The sequence below is a fragment of the Canis aureus genome, chromosome 13 (genome assembly GCF_053574225.1).
Source record: "Canis aureus isolate CA01 chromosome 13, VMU_Caureus_v.1.0, whole genome shotgun sequence".
In the NCBI taxonomy this organism is placed as follows: domain Eukaryota; kingdom Metazoa; phylum Chordata; class Mammalia; order Carnivora; family Canidae; genus Canis; species Canis aureus.
In genome coordinates this window covers 59,932,125-59,951,604 of record NC_135623.1, presented here as the reverse complement: position 1 = coordinate 59,951,604, position 19,480 = coordinate 59,932,125, and the positions used below count along the sequence as shown (strand labels likewise).

At 40.9% G+C, this 19,480-nt stretch overlaps 1 protein-coding gene across 2 annotated transcripts in view; it reads right to left on the bottom strand.

Moving 5' to 3' along the window:
- Positions 1-18,640, bottom strand: part of GUCY1B1 (guanylate cyclase 1 soluble subunit beta 1) — a 47,149-nt gene extending 28,509 nt beyond the window's left edge. Inside the window, exons 1-4 of one of the 2 annotated variants that reach the window (XM_077846485.1) lie at positions 18,545-18,640; positions 18,094-18,167; positions 1,964-2,064; positions 367-485 (exon numbers count right to left, since the gene is read on the bottom strand). In XM_077846485.1, coding sequence (XP_077702611.1) covers positions 367-485; positions 1,964-2,064; positions 18,094-18,167; positions 18,545-18,547 — 297 coding nt within the window. In that variant the 5' untranslated portion in view covers positions 18,548-18,640. Of the gene's footprint in view, positions 1-366; positions 486-1,963; positions 2,065-18,093; positions 18,168-18,348; positions 18,367-18,544 lie in introns of those variants that run through there. The other variant, XM_077846487.1, reaches the window with a different exon arrangement.
- Between the last annotated feature and the right edge of the window lie 840 nt (positions 18,641-19,480).

Here is a 19,480-nt window from a genome sequence, read left to right as displayed (position 1 = left end):
AAACCCACCACTATTAGCACATATAAACCATTAAAAGGAGGGCAGTTAAACATCACAATAGGCCATGTTGAGATGTTCAGAGGATGTTAATTTCCAACTTGGATGTTCAAGGTGGGCAACCAAAAGTTAAGGGAAAAAAAAAAAGAAACAAAAAATGTTAAAATGTATTCGAGACCACCCTATAACCGTTATTTTATGTGAATTAGAAAAAGTCACTGTAAAAAAGAAAAAGAAAGTAAAAGTCACTGTGATTTCATTTCAGTAGCAAGACACTGTCATCTAGCTGGCTGTGCAAAAGTATTCTAGAGCCTCCGTTTAAGAATTACTAATTCAGAATTTTTAACTACAGAACTTCAAATTGCTTACCTGTAGAAATTCTCTGACATTAGATCCCAGGACACGCAAGATTGTATCATAACCAGACTCTTGGCAAAAGACAAAAAACATCTTCCCGAACATTTGGAGGATTTCCCCAGCATTGAGATCTATTTATAGATTTGAGAGAACAACAACAGAACATATTATAGCTAGAATATTGTTAATGGGAAGAATGAAAATAGGTGCATAATTTAAAAAATTAAAATATCCCCAACTTTTGTGCAAGTGGACATAGATCCACAAGAAAAATTCATAGGGAAATCTGTGAAGACAACACAGTGACATGTCAGCAGCATAGACTGGTACTTATATGCAAAACAATCAGTTTCTCAGCTTTCACAGCAAACTACTTAACTAATTTTGACACCTGTATTTAATGTACTAACTTACTTTTTCTGAAAAACACAGAAAAAATCATCAAGAATGCACATGACCATATTTTCATGAAAAATGGTTTTCTCCATGTAAATATGCATATTTAACAAGTTGGTTACATATAACGTGTACCCCAATATCATGCTTTTTACTTACTGTTCAATTATTAATATTTCCTAAAATCTTTACATGTTTTCTGTAATATCAATTTTAATAACCTCATTAACATAGGGACACAATAATTTATTTAACCAATCCACTCCTCTCAAAAATGTAGACTTTTCCAATTTTTGATAGTACAAGTAATCTTGAGATAAAAATATACATAAATCAAAAATATATATATTCAGAAATCTTAACCTAAGTAGATCTAATAATTCTTTTAAGAAAAATTCCTAAAGGTTTTGTACATTTTTTAAGAGACTTTGACTAATGAAGCAAAATTATTCTCTACAATGTTGTCTTTATTTAGCATCAGATTAACAATATCTGTGATTTCCTCTTTAACTCTACTTTTGACAACACTAGACATTTAGCTTTTAAAAATTCGTACATTTCTATGAAAAAAATTCATATTTGTTTCAGTTTTGATTACTAATGAGGCTAAATATTTTTATTATTAACAATTTACCATTCTTTCTTTGTGATCCTTGTATTCTATAATAGATATTTACTCATCTAATTATACTTGGCAAAGCTAAAAAGCTGCTTTCTGTTCTACCCAAACTGTAGCCTAGCTGCAAATTAAGCACATGAGATTAACTTTGAGAACAACTTTTTTTTTCCATGAAGCTGGTTTTGAACCCTGCCTACTTTGCATGAGCTTTCCCTAATGTATACCTCCATTTCTTGTTCCTTTCACCAATAGTTAACAGAATTCGTGATTGCAAGAGAGATTCAAAAACAATAGTTTCTGCACACTACACTTTCATAATTACCATATTGGACATCACAACTGAAGTTATCATCACATTAAGTGTCAACAATTTTTTCCCACCCTGACACATGGTTTTCTGTGAAGGAATGCTGAGAGCCTCTCCACTCTCTAAAGAGCTTGTAAAGGAAAACTAGGCCTCAGGACAGCCTGAGCCTTCCCTCCACCATCGTGCAGCGTGCACCCTGCATAACGATACAATGGGATCTTGGTTTATTATTCCTCTGGGCTTCTCTGTGTAACTTAGCCAAAGAAGGAAAGTCACATTCAACTTACTGAGGACTTTGCTTGCAGCAGCCACCAAATCATAAGTTTTGGAATCATCATATATTATTCTGACAAGAAATTGTCCTTCTTCATCTAACTGTGCCTCTTTTCTGGAAAACAAAAAAACAAGAAACAGGGGGAAAATGCTGAAATAAAAGAATAGCTAGTATGGTTAAAACTACTGTATAAACAATGGTTTTACACCTGAAATGGGATGTTTGTTTAAATCACTGCCATGTGCCTAAAAGTCTAATGATTAAGGAGATTTAAATCATTTCACTTTCCCCTCTTCAAGTTAAAATGATATGTTTAAGCATATTTTAGCAAGACTGCCATTTATAGAGTACTCTAATGCCCAATGCAATGCCTGATATTAAATATAATCAAGAAATAACTTTGGGTTTAACAAATAATCAGCAAACATTGGTTGAGTCCCTATACGTGCCAGTCATTGTTCCGGGCATTAGGGATGGAGCCTTTAGCAAGATAAACAAAAATACTTGACCTCTTCCAACATACACGTTCTAGGAGGGGAGATAGATCGGGAATAAAACTAATAAGTAACATATAATGGTAAGTAGTTTGAAGAAAAATAAAGACAGGTAGTGAGGTAGAGAGCTTGAGTACAAAAGCCAGGAAGCCTCCCTGAGATATGGGCATTGAATAGAATCTAAAGGAAGCTCTGGGAGTGAGCCATGAGCAGTGTGGGGAAGAGGGCTAGGCAGGAGAGGCCTGGGGCCCTGGGGGACCAGCAGAAGTCAGAGCGGAACAGAGAGGGGGCAGCGTAGCCGTAAAGGAATGGGTAAGAGTGGTAACAAGGGTCGGGTGGACTTTAGGATGACTGTGGCATTTACTTGAAAGAGATGGATAGCTTTGGCCTTTGTGATATGAGCAGCGAGAGAGGAACTGACTTGGGTTAAAGGAATCAATCCTGCTGTTGCATTAAGGCTGATCTCGGGCAGAGCAAAGAGACCAGTTAGGAGGCTACCATCAACTCTCAGGTGAGGAAGCCTGGTAACTTGATTCCGAGAGAGAACTGGTCCAAAAGGAATATATTCTGCAGGCAATGCAGGCAAATTCAACATGATATGCTGATAGATTGAATACAGGATGTCAGAGAAGGAGAGGACACAGAGTTGGCACTGAGGTTTTGGCCTTAGAAACTGGAAGGATGTTGTCACCAATGGCTGAGCTAGGAGAGGCTGTTGGAAGTGGACTGAAGCAGGAGGGTAGGGGTTGGGGGGTGGGTTAGATCAAGGGTTATGTTTTAGGAGCATCTGGGTGACTCAGTTAGGTAAGTGGCCAACTCTTGGGTTCAGCTCAGGTCTTGATCTCAGGGTCGTGAGTTCAGGCCCTGCATTGGGCTCCACACCCAGCATGGAGCCTACTTAAAAAAAATGGTTATGTTTTAAACATATTACGTTTGAGTTTCCAAGTGGACTGATTAAACCTCCTAATATATCATTAGCTTATTAAATACAGTAGGTCAAAATATTTACAGTATTCATAAAAGGAAATTATAGTTACCATTTTTAATAGTTGTCATGATCATATAAATATATTAATTTTGATAGGATTTGGATTATTTCTCTCAAACAAGTGTCCAAAGGAGAAATCTATTATTCAAAATATTGCCAGTTGTAGAAAAAAACTGACAAGTTTGCAGAGATCTTTTCCAATGTTAAATTCACAAAAATACATGGAGCTTGGAAATCAATCTGACTCAGTCCAATTCATCTAAATCCCCGTAGGGTGCCAGGAGAATGCAAGACAAACTAGCCACTGTCATCAGGTGAACTTGGAACACAGTAGCTGGAATAGCTACTTATGAAATGCTGCCAAGGCAGGTCATGATCCCTTTCTCTCTCTCTGAAGCTGTGTATCACAGCTGCTGTCCATGGCTGGAATACCAGTGTCTGCTCAAGGGAAAAACTCCAAATGGTGGTATGTATTAGGTCCAGGTGGGATGAGATATTCTTAAAAAAAATACCCTGTGTTCTTAAGAACATACTTTGCCTGCAGTTATGCATAACAGTGCATTAAAAAAAAAAAAAGCCTGATTATGGTAGGCACAGAGATCTGAATTTCAGAGCCCAGAATTTATCGGTTGAATGAACTTGGACAACTCACACAAAGCCTATGAGAATTAAAGCTCTACTTTTTAAAACCAAGAGCAATAATATAACCCAGTTTCCACACTGTAAGAGATACAGTGTGCCAAAGTATGTTCTAAGTTGTTGAGGAGTGTGTATATATATATATATATATATGAATTAATTACTAATGACTAATATATATGGTTTAATTATATATATGAATTAATTACTAATGGCCATAGTGCTTCCCATGTCTACATATTCAAAAAATGAAAGAGCTGTATATATACAGATGTGGAAGTCTCCCTTTTGGTGAACATACACAACTATTAAATGAGGGGAACACATGTTCCAGACCTCAAGCCTTTTTAATACAAGAGGTCAATGAAATATTCCCAAATTATGAAGAAATAATGTACAAACACTGACTTATCTCTTGATAAATGTTGTTATGTGTCTCACACATTCTAATTTCTAATTGTATAAAAATATAAAATATAGGAAGGGAAAACATTTAAAGAATCCTCCACTACCTTGATAACCACTGCTAATGCTATAGTCAAGTATATTTAAGTAGTTCATGGTTAAATATATTCGTATGTATGACATACACCAGATTATATTGCCTTAAAAGCCTCCTTTTTTGACTTTAGCATTTGAGGGGGATCTCTTCATGTCAATAAATACATTTCTATACTTTGCATAAAATTGCACTGTTATAAACATATTGAAGGTTTAGTGGATATTTAGATTGCTTTTATTTTTTTCAAGTATAAACAGTGTTGTGATGAGTATCTTTGTAGGTAATAATTGTATTTCTATGTAAAAACAATAAATTCCTAGAAATGGGATTTCTGATTTGAAGGATACAGATAGCCTATTTTTTTTTTCTCATTTTGCCGCTAACATTTTCTTACAAAATAGCATTGGTCAACAATTAGAATTTTGAAGCTTCTAATTTAGGGCATTCTAATAAAATATAGATACATTTTAATTAAATATATAATAAAGTGTAAATTAACTTATGTTCTCACCATACCCTATCCTCTCTCTTCTAACTGGAAGAAATCAAGTGACATAAATTCTTATAATAAACTCAGTTCCTCAGAAACACTCACCAAACCGTAACAATAGTTAAACGAGTGAAGTAGAGAGTACTCAATCCCTGTGCATAAAATAGAAGAATGGCCATTTCCCTAGAAATCCCCTAACCATGAGTCAATGCATTCCTTCTTTCCTTTCTGCTTTAATAAAATAAGCTCCCTTATCGTTTAAGCTTTACTTCCTGAAATTATCAGCCCAACATGCTCCCTGGAGGGAGGCTGAAATATAAATTAAACAGTAGTACATGGAAGGAAATAATCATCTTCTTTGAAAAATGTCACATTAAATTCTAATGAATTATTTAAAATACTTAGGATTCCTTATTTACATTTATCTTAGAAATATTTCGGAATTTTGAGTGGCCCTTTAATTACTGCCCCCCCCCAACTCACCCTGGAAAGGTGGTAGTTTGCCATCAATATTTGCGTACCTTTTACGCCCCAGGCACTTTTCTAAGTACTTTTAATATATCAGTGAAGGAAATAAAGATCTCTGCCCTCAAAGAGCTTACATTTTAACTAGAAGAAACAATGAGCAATAAATATATAATCAGTTTTATAATCATTCATGAGGCGATGAACGCTACAGAACAAGGTAGATGAGGCTAAGGGATGAGATTAGGGATGTAGGCAGAAGGTGAAGGATGCGATCTTAAATATACGGATTATAGAGACTTCCTTGGAGAAGTTAATTAATTTCCCAGCGAGATTTTAAGGGATACAATTGATCTCCATGACCTAATCTTTCTGGACCCATTTTCCTTTCTTCTGTAAATCATTTATCTTCTCTTTTCAAGGGAAAAGTGAATTGGAGAGATTACAGACACTTTAGTAGGAGATGATTTAATACATTCAACTGAGCAGGGTATTTACAGTGCAAAAGGAATAGTATGCTAAAGAATTAATTTCATGAAATATGCTCAATGAAGCTACTAGAAGTGCTTTTTTTCATGTGTCTCAAATCTCAATACAACTCTTCTTATAACTTCTGGTCAAATTTCTATTTGTTCAGACTTTATGCTGTCAAACAGTTTGGCCTCCAGGTGGTGCAGAGACATGATAATAATCTTTCAGATAGACCTTCAAGATATATCTGCCACTATTTTTTCGAGGGAAACTTCAGTGAGATCCCTTCTGACATTACATTCTTCTTTTTCTCCATTTGGAGATTTTTTTTTTCACTAGTTACTTAAAACCACAGAGGGTGATCAGCAAAGAAACGCTGGGAAGTAAGCTGATATTCAGATTAAATAAATGATTTATATAATTCAGGCAATAGTAGCTTACTTCATAATTCTCTGTAAGCTTGTAGATTTTTCTTTTTTTTTAAGATTGTATTTATTCATTCATGAGAGACAGAGAGAGAGGCAGAGACATAGGCAGAGGGAGAAGCAGTTCCCTGCGGGGAGCCCGATGCGGGACTCGATCCCAGGACCCCGGGGTCACAACCTGAGCCAAAGGCAGACGCTTGACCACTGAGGCACCCTCATGTCCCTCCAGCTTTTTTCTCAAAAGCAAAAGTAAAGGATGCATCAAATGCATAGATATAACATTTCTAACAATATTTAAGGTTTATATTCTTGATAGAGTTTCTTTCGTGCTTAAATTATCGAATTCAGCCAAGTACACTAACCAAATTTTCCAGACTCACTCATCTTTCAGAATATATTTTCTAAGTATTAACTTTGTTTAAATTGTTGCACACACAAAGCAAGTATGTAATTCCCTATTATTTAAATCATATTTAGTTTACATGTAAAAAAAGCCACAGGTTCCTCTAGGAAACAATTTTAAATTTTCTCAAAAATGAAAGACTTTGGACATACTTTGTTTTCCAATAAATTTCAGATGACAGCAAATATCATATGACACCAGAGGTAAATTGGATTAAAATATATTCAATAGTGCTCAGTCTTCCATCCTTCCCAAATAGTACCCCTTTGCAGTAGTCTGTGTTATCTTTACATATACTCAAAAACTGTATTTTGGGTTAAGAATTACATTTTTCTACTTGGTGCATTACTCAATAAAAGAAGTCAGCAGACGGTAAGACATATTGAGAGATTTATTTTTAAAGTGGCTTAAATGACACTGGATGAAGTGGGAAAAGAAGGCACTTTCTTTGGTTAACAAGTAAACCTAGATAGAGAAAAACCCATCTGGTTTCATCTGTATCACAAGTCATAGTGTTTTCCCCCTCACTATGCCAAAGAAGCAGCTAGGCTACTTCCATATGGAGTCGCACTAAGCTTGGGCAAGTTCATCTCTAAGTGTTTCAGTATCTTTATCTGTAAAATAGAGGAACAGCAGTATTACCTGGAGCCATGTTGGTTGGCAGAGTGAGTCTACGTGAAGGGGTCAGAATAGTGTTCCCCACCCACTTACTGCTCAGTACATCCAAATGGTAATAGTCTACTTGTTGAAGAAGATGAAGGAGCCCGATGTGGGACTTGACCCCAGGATCGGGCAAGAGGAGGGCAAGAGGAGGAAGACAAAATGGCAAGTGGAAGAAGAGAAGGAAAGAAATGACAATCAAATATTGGGAATTTTTATTTAGCATCAGAAGAGTCATACTAAAGATGCACTTAATTTGTTGATTAAATGATAAGTGTTCTATGTTCAAATAGCCAAAAACAAATAAAGCCTATCTCCCCTAAGGGCTTCAAGAATACAGACCAAGCTCTCACATTCCATGTATTTGGAGCCACAATAAGTGTTTAAAAATTAAGTAGGCATACGTGAAAAATTTTCCTAGTAGCAATTCCCTACTTACTTACTTTTAAAGACCGGCTATTTGTTAGAATTTGAATTGATCATTTAATTACACCAATTGCTTTTCCCCAAAAGAGTAGCAGGTATTTATTTATATTGTGGTATTTTGTGGTTTTGGTTTTTGCCTTTTGCTTTTTCAATCTCTGATGCCTAACCCAAGAGCTGGAACAGAACATGTGCTCGCTCAATCAATGTATCTATGTTTTTAAAAGAAGTGAATGTATTAATTAAACATATTTCCCTCATGTGTTTCTAAACTGCCTACTAAAAATCGAACAATCCAACATTGTTGTGAAAGTGAGCAGCTTGTTTTCAAACTATTTAATTTTTAAGGATTAGGTACATAATTTGTCACAAATATCCAGGCTACATTTCTCATAACTCCATACTTAAGGAGATATTTATTCCTTAACTGTGAAATGTGAATGTACTGGAATGCCTGGGTGGCTCAGTGGTTGAGCATCTGCCTTCGGCCCAGGTCATGATCCTGGATCCTGAAGATTGAGTCCCGCAGGGAGCCTGCTTCTCCCTCCGCCTGTGTCTCTACCTCTCTCTGTGTGTCTCGCATGAATAAAAAAATGAAATCTTAAAAAAAAAAAAAAAAGAAATGTGAATGCACAAAAACTGAATTCATATTCTGACACTGAATCCCTGTCATTATACAATTTTCAAAAGTTTAGTATACTAGAAGGACTTGGCTTTTAGGTAAAGAGGTTTCTTATCGAGGTATGAAAACAGGTGCTTTGTGATGCTAGATCCTGAATATAGGAATCTTAAAAATAAAGTCTCAAAACGGGGTCTGATCTCAGAAAGAAAAAGTCGGCACACGTCAAAAAATCAACCTGACCAATTATCTTTAAAAACCATGTTTAATTAAAAGACAGAATGGTCTATTTTAGTGTACTGTAGGGACATCATAAATGCTGAGTTGTGCCCAACCAGTACTAAAATTAAAGCCCCCACTTATAAACCACAGATAACTATATATAATATTAAAACGTTAAAAATTCCTATTTTTTTTTCTGTGTGGTTGTGAAGTATTAATGACATCTCAATCGTCAGTAGTGGATTCCCACTAAAGTCTGAATCTGCAAAGGAGAAACTCTGCTTTGAGGCAGCTGCGGAGGGAAGAGAGGAGAGGAGACAGGCCTTTGAAACGCAGCGACAGCTTCCTGCTTGGAGTCTCCTTGGGTTCCTACAGTCCCTCCTTAAGTCAATGTGTTCACTCATCCAAGTACTGTAAACAGTAACAGTAAATGCTGTCAAGAGTGACACAGATTGAGGCAAAGTGACATCACTCTTGATTTATAATGATTTTTTTTCCCTTTGTACAGGTTGCCACAAGAGTCTCATCAGTAACTGCCCAAATTCTGAGGACACATCCATAAACATCTCACACGGACCATTTTCAGTAGCTTCATCAGACAAATGCACTCACTTAGACCTTTGTGGGTGCACTTCATCATGAACTCACCTTGTGAGTGTGCTGAGTCACAGCTCTTCTAAAAATAAATAGGTTGCTCAAAATTTCTGGGGCTCTGGTTTTCTTTAGTAGATGTCTTAGTTGGTGAATATAAAACTACCTCTAAAAATGTCATAGCCAAAATCACCTGTATCAGTGCTTGAAAAGTCCAGGAAAACAAAAACAAAAAATGAGTAGTAACAATGCACACCCACGTTGCCCCAGGTCCACGCTAACCTGGCCGCCTTCGGAAGGAAGGTCATAAGTCCTTCTCTTTGAGGAAAAGCACATAATATGATCATTCGAAATCCCCACTATTCAAATCCCTACTGTGATGATTAACAGCTGAGTGATTTGAGACAAGGTTTTAAAATCTTGAAGCCTCGGTTCCCTCACTTATAGAATGAGGACAATGAACAACCCTATTTTCAATGGTGGCTGTGAGGACTGGGGAGACAATGGGTACAGAGCACTTAGGACTGGGACTGAGCAACCTTAAGGTCAGCGTGCAGCAGAGATGAGCTGTAACATTCAAACTGAATGACATGATGAGCATTCTCATCTGGTTTTTACATTTAATTTCAATATTACAAACACTTATCCACAGTTTATAACACTGACTTTAAGCAGCACCATATCGACTCGACTTTTGGACACTTGCTAAGGGATTTGATCTTGTCCTGAATCCAATCCAGTAACTGGCTTTTGGTACATGCAATTGGTAATCCAACAGTAGGGTTTTTTAATCCTTTTATATATCCGTACACATACGGAGATGACGTAAATGAACTGGGGCTCCTCTAAAAGGAGATGCTATAACACAGTGCTCTATCTTCTGCCTCTGGTGATTAAAAAAAAAAAAAAGAGAGAGAGAGAGAGAGGCCATCTCAACAGAGCTTATAATGTGTTATATAGTGGTCGTGAATGTCATCATTCTTTTACCTGGGATAGAAACTTTTTTAACCTCAATATCTTTTGACATAAAAAAAGGTGCTCCCCTTCACTAGACACATGTCATGTCAAATGATGACATTTTTTTTCTGTCCTGGTTACAGAAAAAAAAAAATCTGTGAATATGCATGTGTTCTACTCTCTGGAAATTAAAAATGTGAAGGATTTTACACACACACACACACACACACACGGGAAAAAGAGAAGAAAAAGACAACAATCTAGCAGACCCTTTCCTAGGTAATTGTTACAAAGGCTAGAATCTACTAAGACAAAACACACATTAATCAATAGTAGAAAAGCATAATTATAAACTCTGGTATGGACTTTGAAGAAAAATCAGTTTTGGAGGTTTTCTTCCCTGAAGAAGTCACATTTGTTTTGCCATCTCGAAGCTGAGACCCGTTTCCATTTCTGGGTAAGGGATGGGGAGAATGGAGAGAAGGAGAATGCTAAGCACAGGTGTTATCCTGACACATAAAATTTGAAGCCTTCGGGGACTGAGCATGGCCCACGAGGCTGGAGTGCAAAGAGAAAGCAGCGCAGGTGGACTGAAAGGGTCCCAGGTTGTTTGAGTGAATCTGAAAACTGATCCCAAGGAATTTCAGTAAAGTAACAATTTAATATTTCATGATTCGACAATGAATGGCAAGTGGATCAGAGTATGAGATGGTGGGGCCTCTGGGTGGTTCAGTGGTTTTGAGTGTCTGCTTTTGGCTCAGGTCGTGATCCCGGGGTCCTGGGATCGAGTCCCATGTTGGGATCCCCGCATGGAGCCTGCTTCTCCCTCTGCCTGTGTCTCTGCCTCTCTCTCTGTGTCTCTCAGGAATAAAATATTAAAAAAAAAAAAAAAAAAAAGAATATGAATTGGATCCAAAGTCACGGTATCAAAGAGGTACAAAAAATACTACAGAATATTTGCCTTTTACCTGGGATAGAAACTTCTTTAACCTCAATATCTTTTGACATAAAAAAAAAAGGTGCTCCTTTTCACTAGACACAAAAACATCATTTTCCCACTGTTAATGAATGAAGAGGCAAAGAAACAGATGGAAAAGCTGCTAGTACTCATGTCTCCTAAGTTGTCACCTTCTGAACTGGGCCAGTTATACAGATTTCTCCAAGTGTGTTTTCCCGTTAATGTCTTCACACTATCGGCCCATAACTATTGCTTTCCAACACACTGAGGAGAAACATGTGCTCAAGCCCCTCATCCAGCAGAGAGGTGAGAGAGTCAGAAGGACATTTTTCCTTGTGAACAGTAGCAACGTCTAGTGAACATCTGCCACAGATATGTTGAGGAGGTCAAAGGGGAGAATACAGATTTTTGAATTTCTCCTCTGGCTCTGATTTTAATGTGCAAAGCTCCTCTGCTGAAATGGCTAATTAAATAATATGTTTCTATGATTTTTGCTTCATTCTCAAAAAATGCAGAAAGTATTTGCAAGTACAAAGACCTAGCTTAGTTTCAGGGGGATACTTCAAAACATCAAAGAAAAACCTTGAGGTAGAGCTGTGACCTGGTCTATCACCTACACATCATGCTGCTCACCAGACTTGGTTCCAGTTCCAGGACAGCCTATGTGAAGACCTCCCTGGGAGCCATGTGAAGGGGTTTGCATACAGACACCTACTTCTACCTGCAGGAATAATTTCAAATGCTGGTGAGCTTATCAGCTAACATGCTGTGCCTGCCTCTATCTGTCAGGCTAACTGGCAGGTCTTTCTACAGGAAAAGGTCTCAATCCTAACAATTATCTAATTTACCTAATTTTTATCTTACATATTATTTTTTTTTATTTTTGCTGAAGAAGTTTCTGGGTATGACAATGAATACGGTTTCATTTTTTTCAAGATTTTATTTATTTATGAGAGACACAGAGAAAGCACATACACAAGTGATGATGGAGGGACAAAGGGAGCAGCAGACTCTCCACCAAGCAGGCAGCCCAAGGTGGGGCTCGATCCCAGGACCCTGGGATCATGACCTGAACGGAAGGCAGATGCTAAACCTACTGAGCCACCTAGGTGTCCAATACGGTTTCATTTTTATTTTTATTTTTTTCGGTTTCATTTTTGTATGTCTATTACATTAGCTCCTACTTCTATCTTAAGCATTTAACCTGGCACCAGAAGAGAAGGGTTGGAGTCCTGACCTTTCAGTTTCCTGGATATAATCCCCTAGGACAGTCATTTAATCTCTTGGAAACTCAGCTTTATCACTAAAAACAACAAACATTGTGTTCAGTTACGTGTGGAATCTACCAACGACAAACTCAGAGAAATGAGTAGAGTGGTGGTACCAGGGGGTGGGGGTAGGAGGAAATGGGGAGCTGTTGTGCAAGGGGTAAGACAGCCAGTTAGAAGATTAACAAATTGAGTATAACTAATAACAATGTATCATATACTTGAACGTTGCTAAGAGAGTAGATCTTAAATGTGCTTACCCCCCACACACACACAAAAATGCTAACTATGTGTTAGAAGTGGTAGCCAATACTATGGTGGCAACTATTAGGACAGCTTAATAAATGCATCTGATCAACACATTGTACCCCTTAAACTTACACAATGCTATGTGCCTATTATATCTCAATAAAGAAGAAAAAAAAATTGAGCTGGAAGGGCCTTTTCAATTTCAAATGGGTATTGTTGCACTCAACTGAAACTGCACAGAGGAAAGGATTTTTAAAATTTTAAATAGTTTTTATAATATAGTGTACCAGTAACCTATAAAAATCTACTTGAACAAGTGTATGGAAAAGTATAGAAATTTAATTCTATAACCTCATGAATATGAAAATCTGATGAAAATATGGCCAACCATGGTGCATTACTTTGTTTTAATTTGTTTTGATAAAATGAATATGAGGAGCATATGCTACATTTTCAAATAATAAACAGGGATTAGGGGATGGGGGGGGGGGCTAGAAAAATGTAAGATTGATTCCAAAGCAGAACCAGCATCAGGAGAGTAACAATCTTCCCATAATCTGCAGAATGGAGAGGGAGGAACAAGTCAGACACAGAGAAGCCAGCCACAGTGCTGTCAGATTAGCACAAAGGTAAGTGCTAGGAGCCAGAACGGAAGAAGACGAGAATCTAAGGGGCACTTCAAATTCAAAGAACTGGTACTAGTTGCATAGAACGGACCAAAGAGAAAAAAAGGTGAAAATGAAAAGGAAGTTACTACTTCTTGTAGAGTGATGGGAGGACATTTAGTCTATGTAGACTTGAATGAGCTACTGCTGCTTTCGTACCTCTTAGGTGAGCTAGGGAAGAGAAAAGTCAAAAAAAAAAAATTGGGATCTAGGGTAAAATTAAGAATAGCTACCATTTATTAAGAGTTTCTTTAAAAAACCTGTGTTAAGCATTTTCAGACATTTTCCAACGTATTACGACAACTCTACACAATAGGTATTATGTATTCCTTACACAGGGAGGCTTAGAAAGCTTAGGCAACTTGGGGAAGTCACACAGCCAGCTTATAGCAAAGCATTCGCCTTTTTGAACCATTAATGAACGATTAATTTGTGACTAGCAAATTCAACTAGATGTATTTACTTCAAAACTGGATGATCAGCATATTTCTATGCTTGAGTTACAGGCAGAAATGTTTTCATGTATGAGCTACAGGGAGAAAAATCAAGGAACAATAGGACTAAAAAAAATCCTGATAACTCTGGTAAGAGTTAGTAGCATGATAAGATTTTATTTGGAGGCAAGGAGTATATATTACTTTTCTACCCTCCGATGCCTAAAGCACTACACTACGCTCATTAAAAATAAGCTTCTAGGGACATCTGGGTGGCTCAGTCCATTAACTCTCTGCTCTGGCTTTTCCCTACTCCTGATGTTCCCCTGCTTGTGCTAGCACACTCTCTTTCCCTCTGTCAAACAAATAAATAAAATATAATAATAACAATAATAATCATAAGCTTAACCAGAGTATGAAAAAAGGACTAAATCAATGAGTGAAAAAATATGCTACCCTACTAAATAAATATGAATTCTTTATTCAAGGAAGACGATTGAATAACCTTCTAGAGGAATTTGCTCCAACATGTATCAACTAACAGTGGGATTATATCATTTTCAAATCACATACTAATATTTTGATTCAAGTATTTATCTCATACCTTTTAGTAAGACAGAGAAGGGCTAAGCCATGTACTGTATAGCACTAGGGAGTGTTAAATCTATTTTTAATCTATTCCTTGGCCTGTTCAACTCTAGGCAAAATAATTAGGTTTTAGAGAAATATTTTGTCTCTTTGTTTTTGATACAATTTTAACCATCTGAGGTTTTAGTTTTTTGAATCCATCTTTATGTTTTCGTGAAGTTAAACCAATCTAAAATTAAACCCATTAACTTGATGCAGTGATTAGTTTCACCAAGGATGACAGAAGAATAATAGAAATGATTAAATAGCAGTTAGGTGCTTTTCTAATATGTAGATCCTGACTTCATGTTTTCTCTAAAATGATGATTGGTTTTGATCATCACCTTGGGACCATGGTGATGATCCCAAGAAAGGACTGTACTATCTGAAAATTGAAAAGAAGCCAACAAAACCAAGATTTAAAGTAGATTCAGAGGTCTCTTTTGCTTGTTCATATGTATTTATGGCCTAGATCAGAGGTTAGCAAACTACAGCCCATGGGTTAGATCCAGCCCACTGGCGGGATTGTTTGCTCTGAGAGCAAAGAATCATTTTCATTTTAGATAGTTACATTTTAAGTTATGAGTGACTCTCCACAATATCCTCAATATTGACTTTCAGCCTGCAACACCTGGATTATTTACTATCTAGCCCTTTAAGAGAATGTTTGCAGAGCCTCAGTCTAGACGATTTTTTTTTTCTTAAAAAGGAATTTAAGGCTTGTGTGAAATGGTTATATGATTGGTAAGAGTGTAAGTGGATACAAAGTTTACAATGAAGCATTTTTGGCTCCTACCACTCAGAATTTTCTGTCTGGAATCTGTTACTTACGGTTTTATTTGTCATTAAATGTTTGGCATCCTTTCTCAGGAAGAATGGATGGCCATTTCCTACTAAACCGAAAAAAGCATTATATAAAGTTTTATAAACATCAATTTATATAGTTTCTCACAGACGTTTGATACTCACTAAAACTTCTGCACCCTTGCCCCTGCACCCCGCCCCCCAAATCACACATTTGTTTTTTCATAAAAAGTTAAAACAGAAAGTATACTGTATGTTGAACCATTGGTTGCAGTGACTTTCCCTGGAGCAGAGGATGAAGTCGAGAGGAGGTATCAGAATCTTCCAAGGAACATTTTAAAATGAAGCTCCTCCAAATTCTCCTCTCCTTCCCATAGCCAGTGAGAACTGCTTGGCTGTGCTAAGCAAATGATCCTCCAGGGAGTGCGAAGTAACCCCTCCAGGGTTCTGACTGGGTTTGGAAACTAATGAATTGCATTCATCCCTCTCAACACAGAAAACTGAACAATGACCTCTATTCCAGATACTAAGTGGTGCCCAAGACAATATGGGCTCCGCCAAAAAGGATGCTCAGACAAAAAAGGATCAAAGTTAACACCTGCATTACAACACTAGTTTAACTAATGGTATTCCTTCTGCAGGGCTACATAATTGTTTCAGGGGTACCTTTAAAATAGACCCATATGATTTGTTTCCTTTACCAGAAAAAACGATTTTGAATGATTTGAGCTATTAACACTTTAACAGATTAAGGACACTGTTCAGAAAAAAAAAAAAAAAAAGAACACTGTTCAGAAATAAAGATAAAATTAATGAGTTAAAAGATATGGGTGTTTAATTAAAAATTAATATATTGTTTTTAAAAATACAATGTAACAATATTCTTAGCTTACTTCAACAGAATTAAGTTCTCATACCACTGGAATTTGAATATTTTTAGATAGTCTGACCTTCTCTGGGGAAAATATGGCCAATACAAACAGATCACTTGATGATTTAATTTTTGAAGATTTCTGATACATTTCTCTGTAAAGTATAATTTTTCATCTTTCTATTTAACTGGTTTAAGATGGTAATGCGCAGGACATTCACTCTACATCTGGTCAAAACATGTATTTAGCCATCATAGGTATCTTTTGTTGTGCTCTCAAAATTTTAAACATATTGTCATAGCATATTCACCCAGAAATTTGAGGATTTCTACATTACGGATGAGAAAACATGTGGGGGGTATGCATGATGCTTTCATAAATTCTCAAAGTGGCTTAAGAATAATCCTATACTTAAAATACACTGTCTAAAATCATGCTTTTGATGCCCGCCTTCTCTGTAACTCTAACAAGCAAAATACAAATTATGAAGGTATTAATAGATTCAAGCCCTAAAGTAAGTTTTAGCGCCTCAACACTCATTTGATTCAATCCATAATTTCCAAATCCCTTCTTCTCTTTATAATATGTAGATATGCCCTGTGGGTAACATAAATCGCTCCTGGAACATGAAATCATGCTCAGCCATACCGACCCTAGGAAGGGAAAAGTCACATCCTAAGTGCTTAATATTTAACCCAGGCCATCTCCATGGAAACAGATGTTTAAAAGAAATCATTATCCTGGAACTGCAGAATAAGACCTGTTAGAATTGATTGCTAATAACTGCAATATATTTGGGGGGAAAAATAGCATGAAAACATCACCCACTTGTTACAACAAAATGGAATCGATGAGGTCAGGAAATGAAAGTAAAAGATACCAATGTGCTCTCCTCTGCCCACCCAGGTCATCCCTCTAAGTCCCTCTACCCCCGTTTCAGTGTGACAGCTTGTTGTTCCAGCCTGAAAACCCATATATGTCGTTCTGGTGCAGCTAGCTGGTTGTGCTCACGTTAAATGCAAATTTCAGCATAGTAACAGGGAAGAAAAAGGGAATTTTGTTCCATCGAAATGTTCAACGCGCCGGCAGAGAGGACCCATCCATCACTGCAGCGGCCTTAAGGTCTCAAGTGACTGTGCTTATCTCCCCCTCCGTGCGAAGAGCGGGGCCCCAGCGCCGGGTTGGAGCTAGGATGCTCCCGGGCGAGGCAGCCTTCGCCCCAGGGGAAGCCAAAAAAAGGGGGGGAGGGGATAGGTTTTGAGAAAATGAAAGGAAAAAAAAGACAATAAACATTCCCATTTTACTATTTCAGATGAGTAAATGCACTTGATCCAGTTGCTCAAGAATTCCCCTCCCGAGCAGTGAGCCTGGGCACACGGACAGGCTCCGGGCTCCACTGTTTCCCGTGTCCCGAGGTGCGAGGTGACCGAGGAGCCGAGGCTTCCTGCCGCTCTCAGGCTCCGGCTCTTTGAACGTCGCGGAGGCCTCCGCGGTCCCCCGGGCCCCTCCGCGTGGGAGCCGCCGGGGCGGGCAGAGCGTTCCCACGCCCGGGCCGGGGCGCCAGGCCGCCGTGACCCCCGGGGATCCTGCCCCTGCCGTTCGCCCCGGCGGCCCCGCCCCGGCCCCCGCCCCCCGGGCCCGCTCCGGAGCGTGGGAGCGCAGCTGGGGCGCGGCGGGGGGAGGCATCTCCGGGGATGCGCGCGCGGGCAGGGCGCCCCGGCAGGAAGCGGGGGAAGCGGCGCGGCGCGGGGGGCAGCGCCGGGGCCGCCCTGGGACCCCCCACCCCCGCGTGGACACACGCACACGTGCACACACGCGCACACGCGCACTCACATGCACACAGGCGCGCACACACACGTATGCACACACAGGCGCGCACACACGCACATGCACACACACACGCGCGCGCACACTTACTTGATGTCTTCCCACACCTCGGGGCCGTAGTTGCGGATCACCAGCAGCTCCAGCGCGTGATTCACGAATCCGTACTGCAGGGACAGGGGACACCCGGGCGTCAGGGGCCGGCGGGCTGCAGCATCCCCGCCCCTGCCCCCTGGCTCCGCTCCGTCCAGAGGGGCCTCGGGGCGCCCCCCCGCACCCCGGTAAAGGACTGAGCCTCCCGGTCGCCGTCCGCCCCCTCGCCGGGCCGCCGCCTTCCCCTCCGCTCACCTGTCGCCGCGCCCGGGAAAGTGGGGCGCCCCCGCCCCCCGCCCCCCGCGCCTCCCACACCCCCGCGCGCCCCCGCCGCACGTCCCCTTCCCGAGCCCGGGCGCTCGCGGGTCGGTGCAGGGCGCGGCCCCCCCAGCCCGCCGGGACTCGGGCAGAACGGCTGGCGGCGCGGCCGGGGCCTCGGGCGGGGGCTCACCATGGTGCGTGCGCCCGAGCCGGGAGGCGGCCCCCACGCGAGCGCGGCCGAGGGACCGGGCGGCGGCTGCGGCGGCGACAGCGCCTGGGGCCCGGGGGCGGGGGCGGGGAGCGGCGCGGCGGCCCGGCCCCTGATTGCCACCTCGGCTCAGCCAATGAGGGCTCGCGCCGCCGGAGGCTGGTCGCGGCCTCGGGATTTTGAACCCGGGAATTCGGGTGCTCGCGGCGCCGCGGCGCTCCGGGCCTCCCCGCCCCCGCCCCCGCCCCCGCCCCGGGGCCGGGCTTGCACCTGAGGCCAGTGCGGGGCCCACCCCGAGCGCGGTCCTAACCCTCCTGCGGGAGGGAGACCGCAGCTGTCGCGGCGCTAACCCAATGCGCTGCGGCCGGGGCGCTGGCTGCAGGGGGAGCCGGGGCTGCGAGGAGTGTGCGCGCGTGTGTGCGCGCGTGTGCATGTGCGTGTGTGTGCATATGTGCGCGCGCGTGTTGCAACCGGACAAGTCCTAAAAAGGCGCACGCCCTCGTGGCCCGCATCCTCCTGCTCCTCCTCGTCGCCTTCCTCCGTGGCTTGACCCCTCAACAGCTCCGGGAACCTGCAAGCTTGGCACTTAGGCCCCGCACTTCGGGACTGCGCGAGGGAGGCCCCTGAATCGGTGGCTACCGAGCCTCCTGCCCACCCCGACTGTCCCCGTCGCTGCACTTCCCTGCGAGGTCCACCTGGAGCCTGCTCGCCTGACCCCGCCCCATAGCCGCGAGCCGTGACTCCAGGGGGGCTTGCACCTGTCCAGAAGGGACGCGGGTCCCCCCTTCCCCGAGGTAACAGCCGAACTGGGAGGCACCCAGCTCAAAATGAGCAACCTTTTAACTAACCTGCCTCCCAGCCTGCATCCTCCGGGCACTTCCGTTAGTGCTCTGAGCCCCACCACCTGGAGAAGGTGAG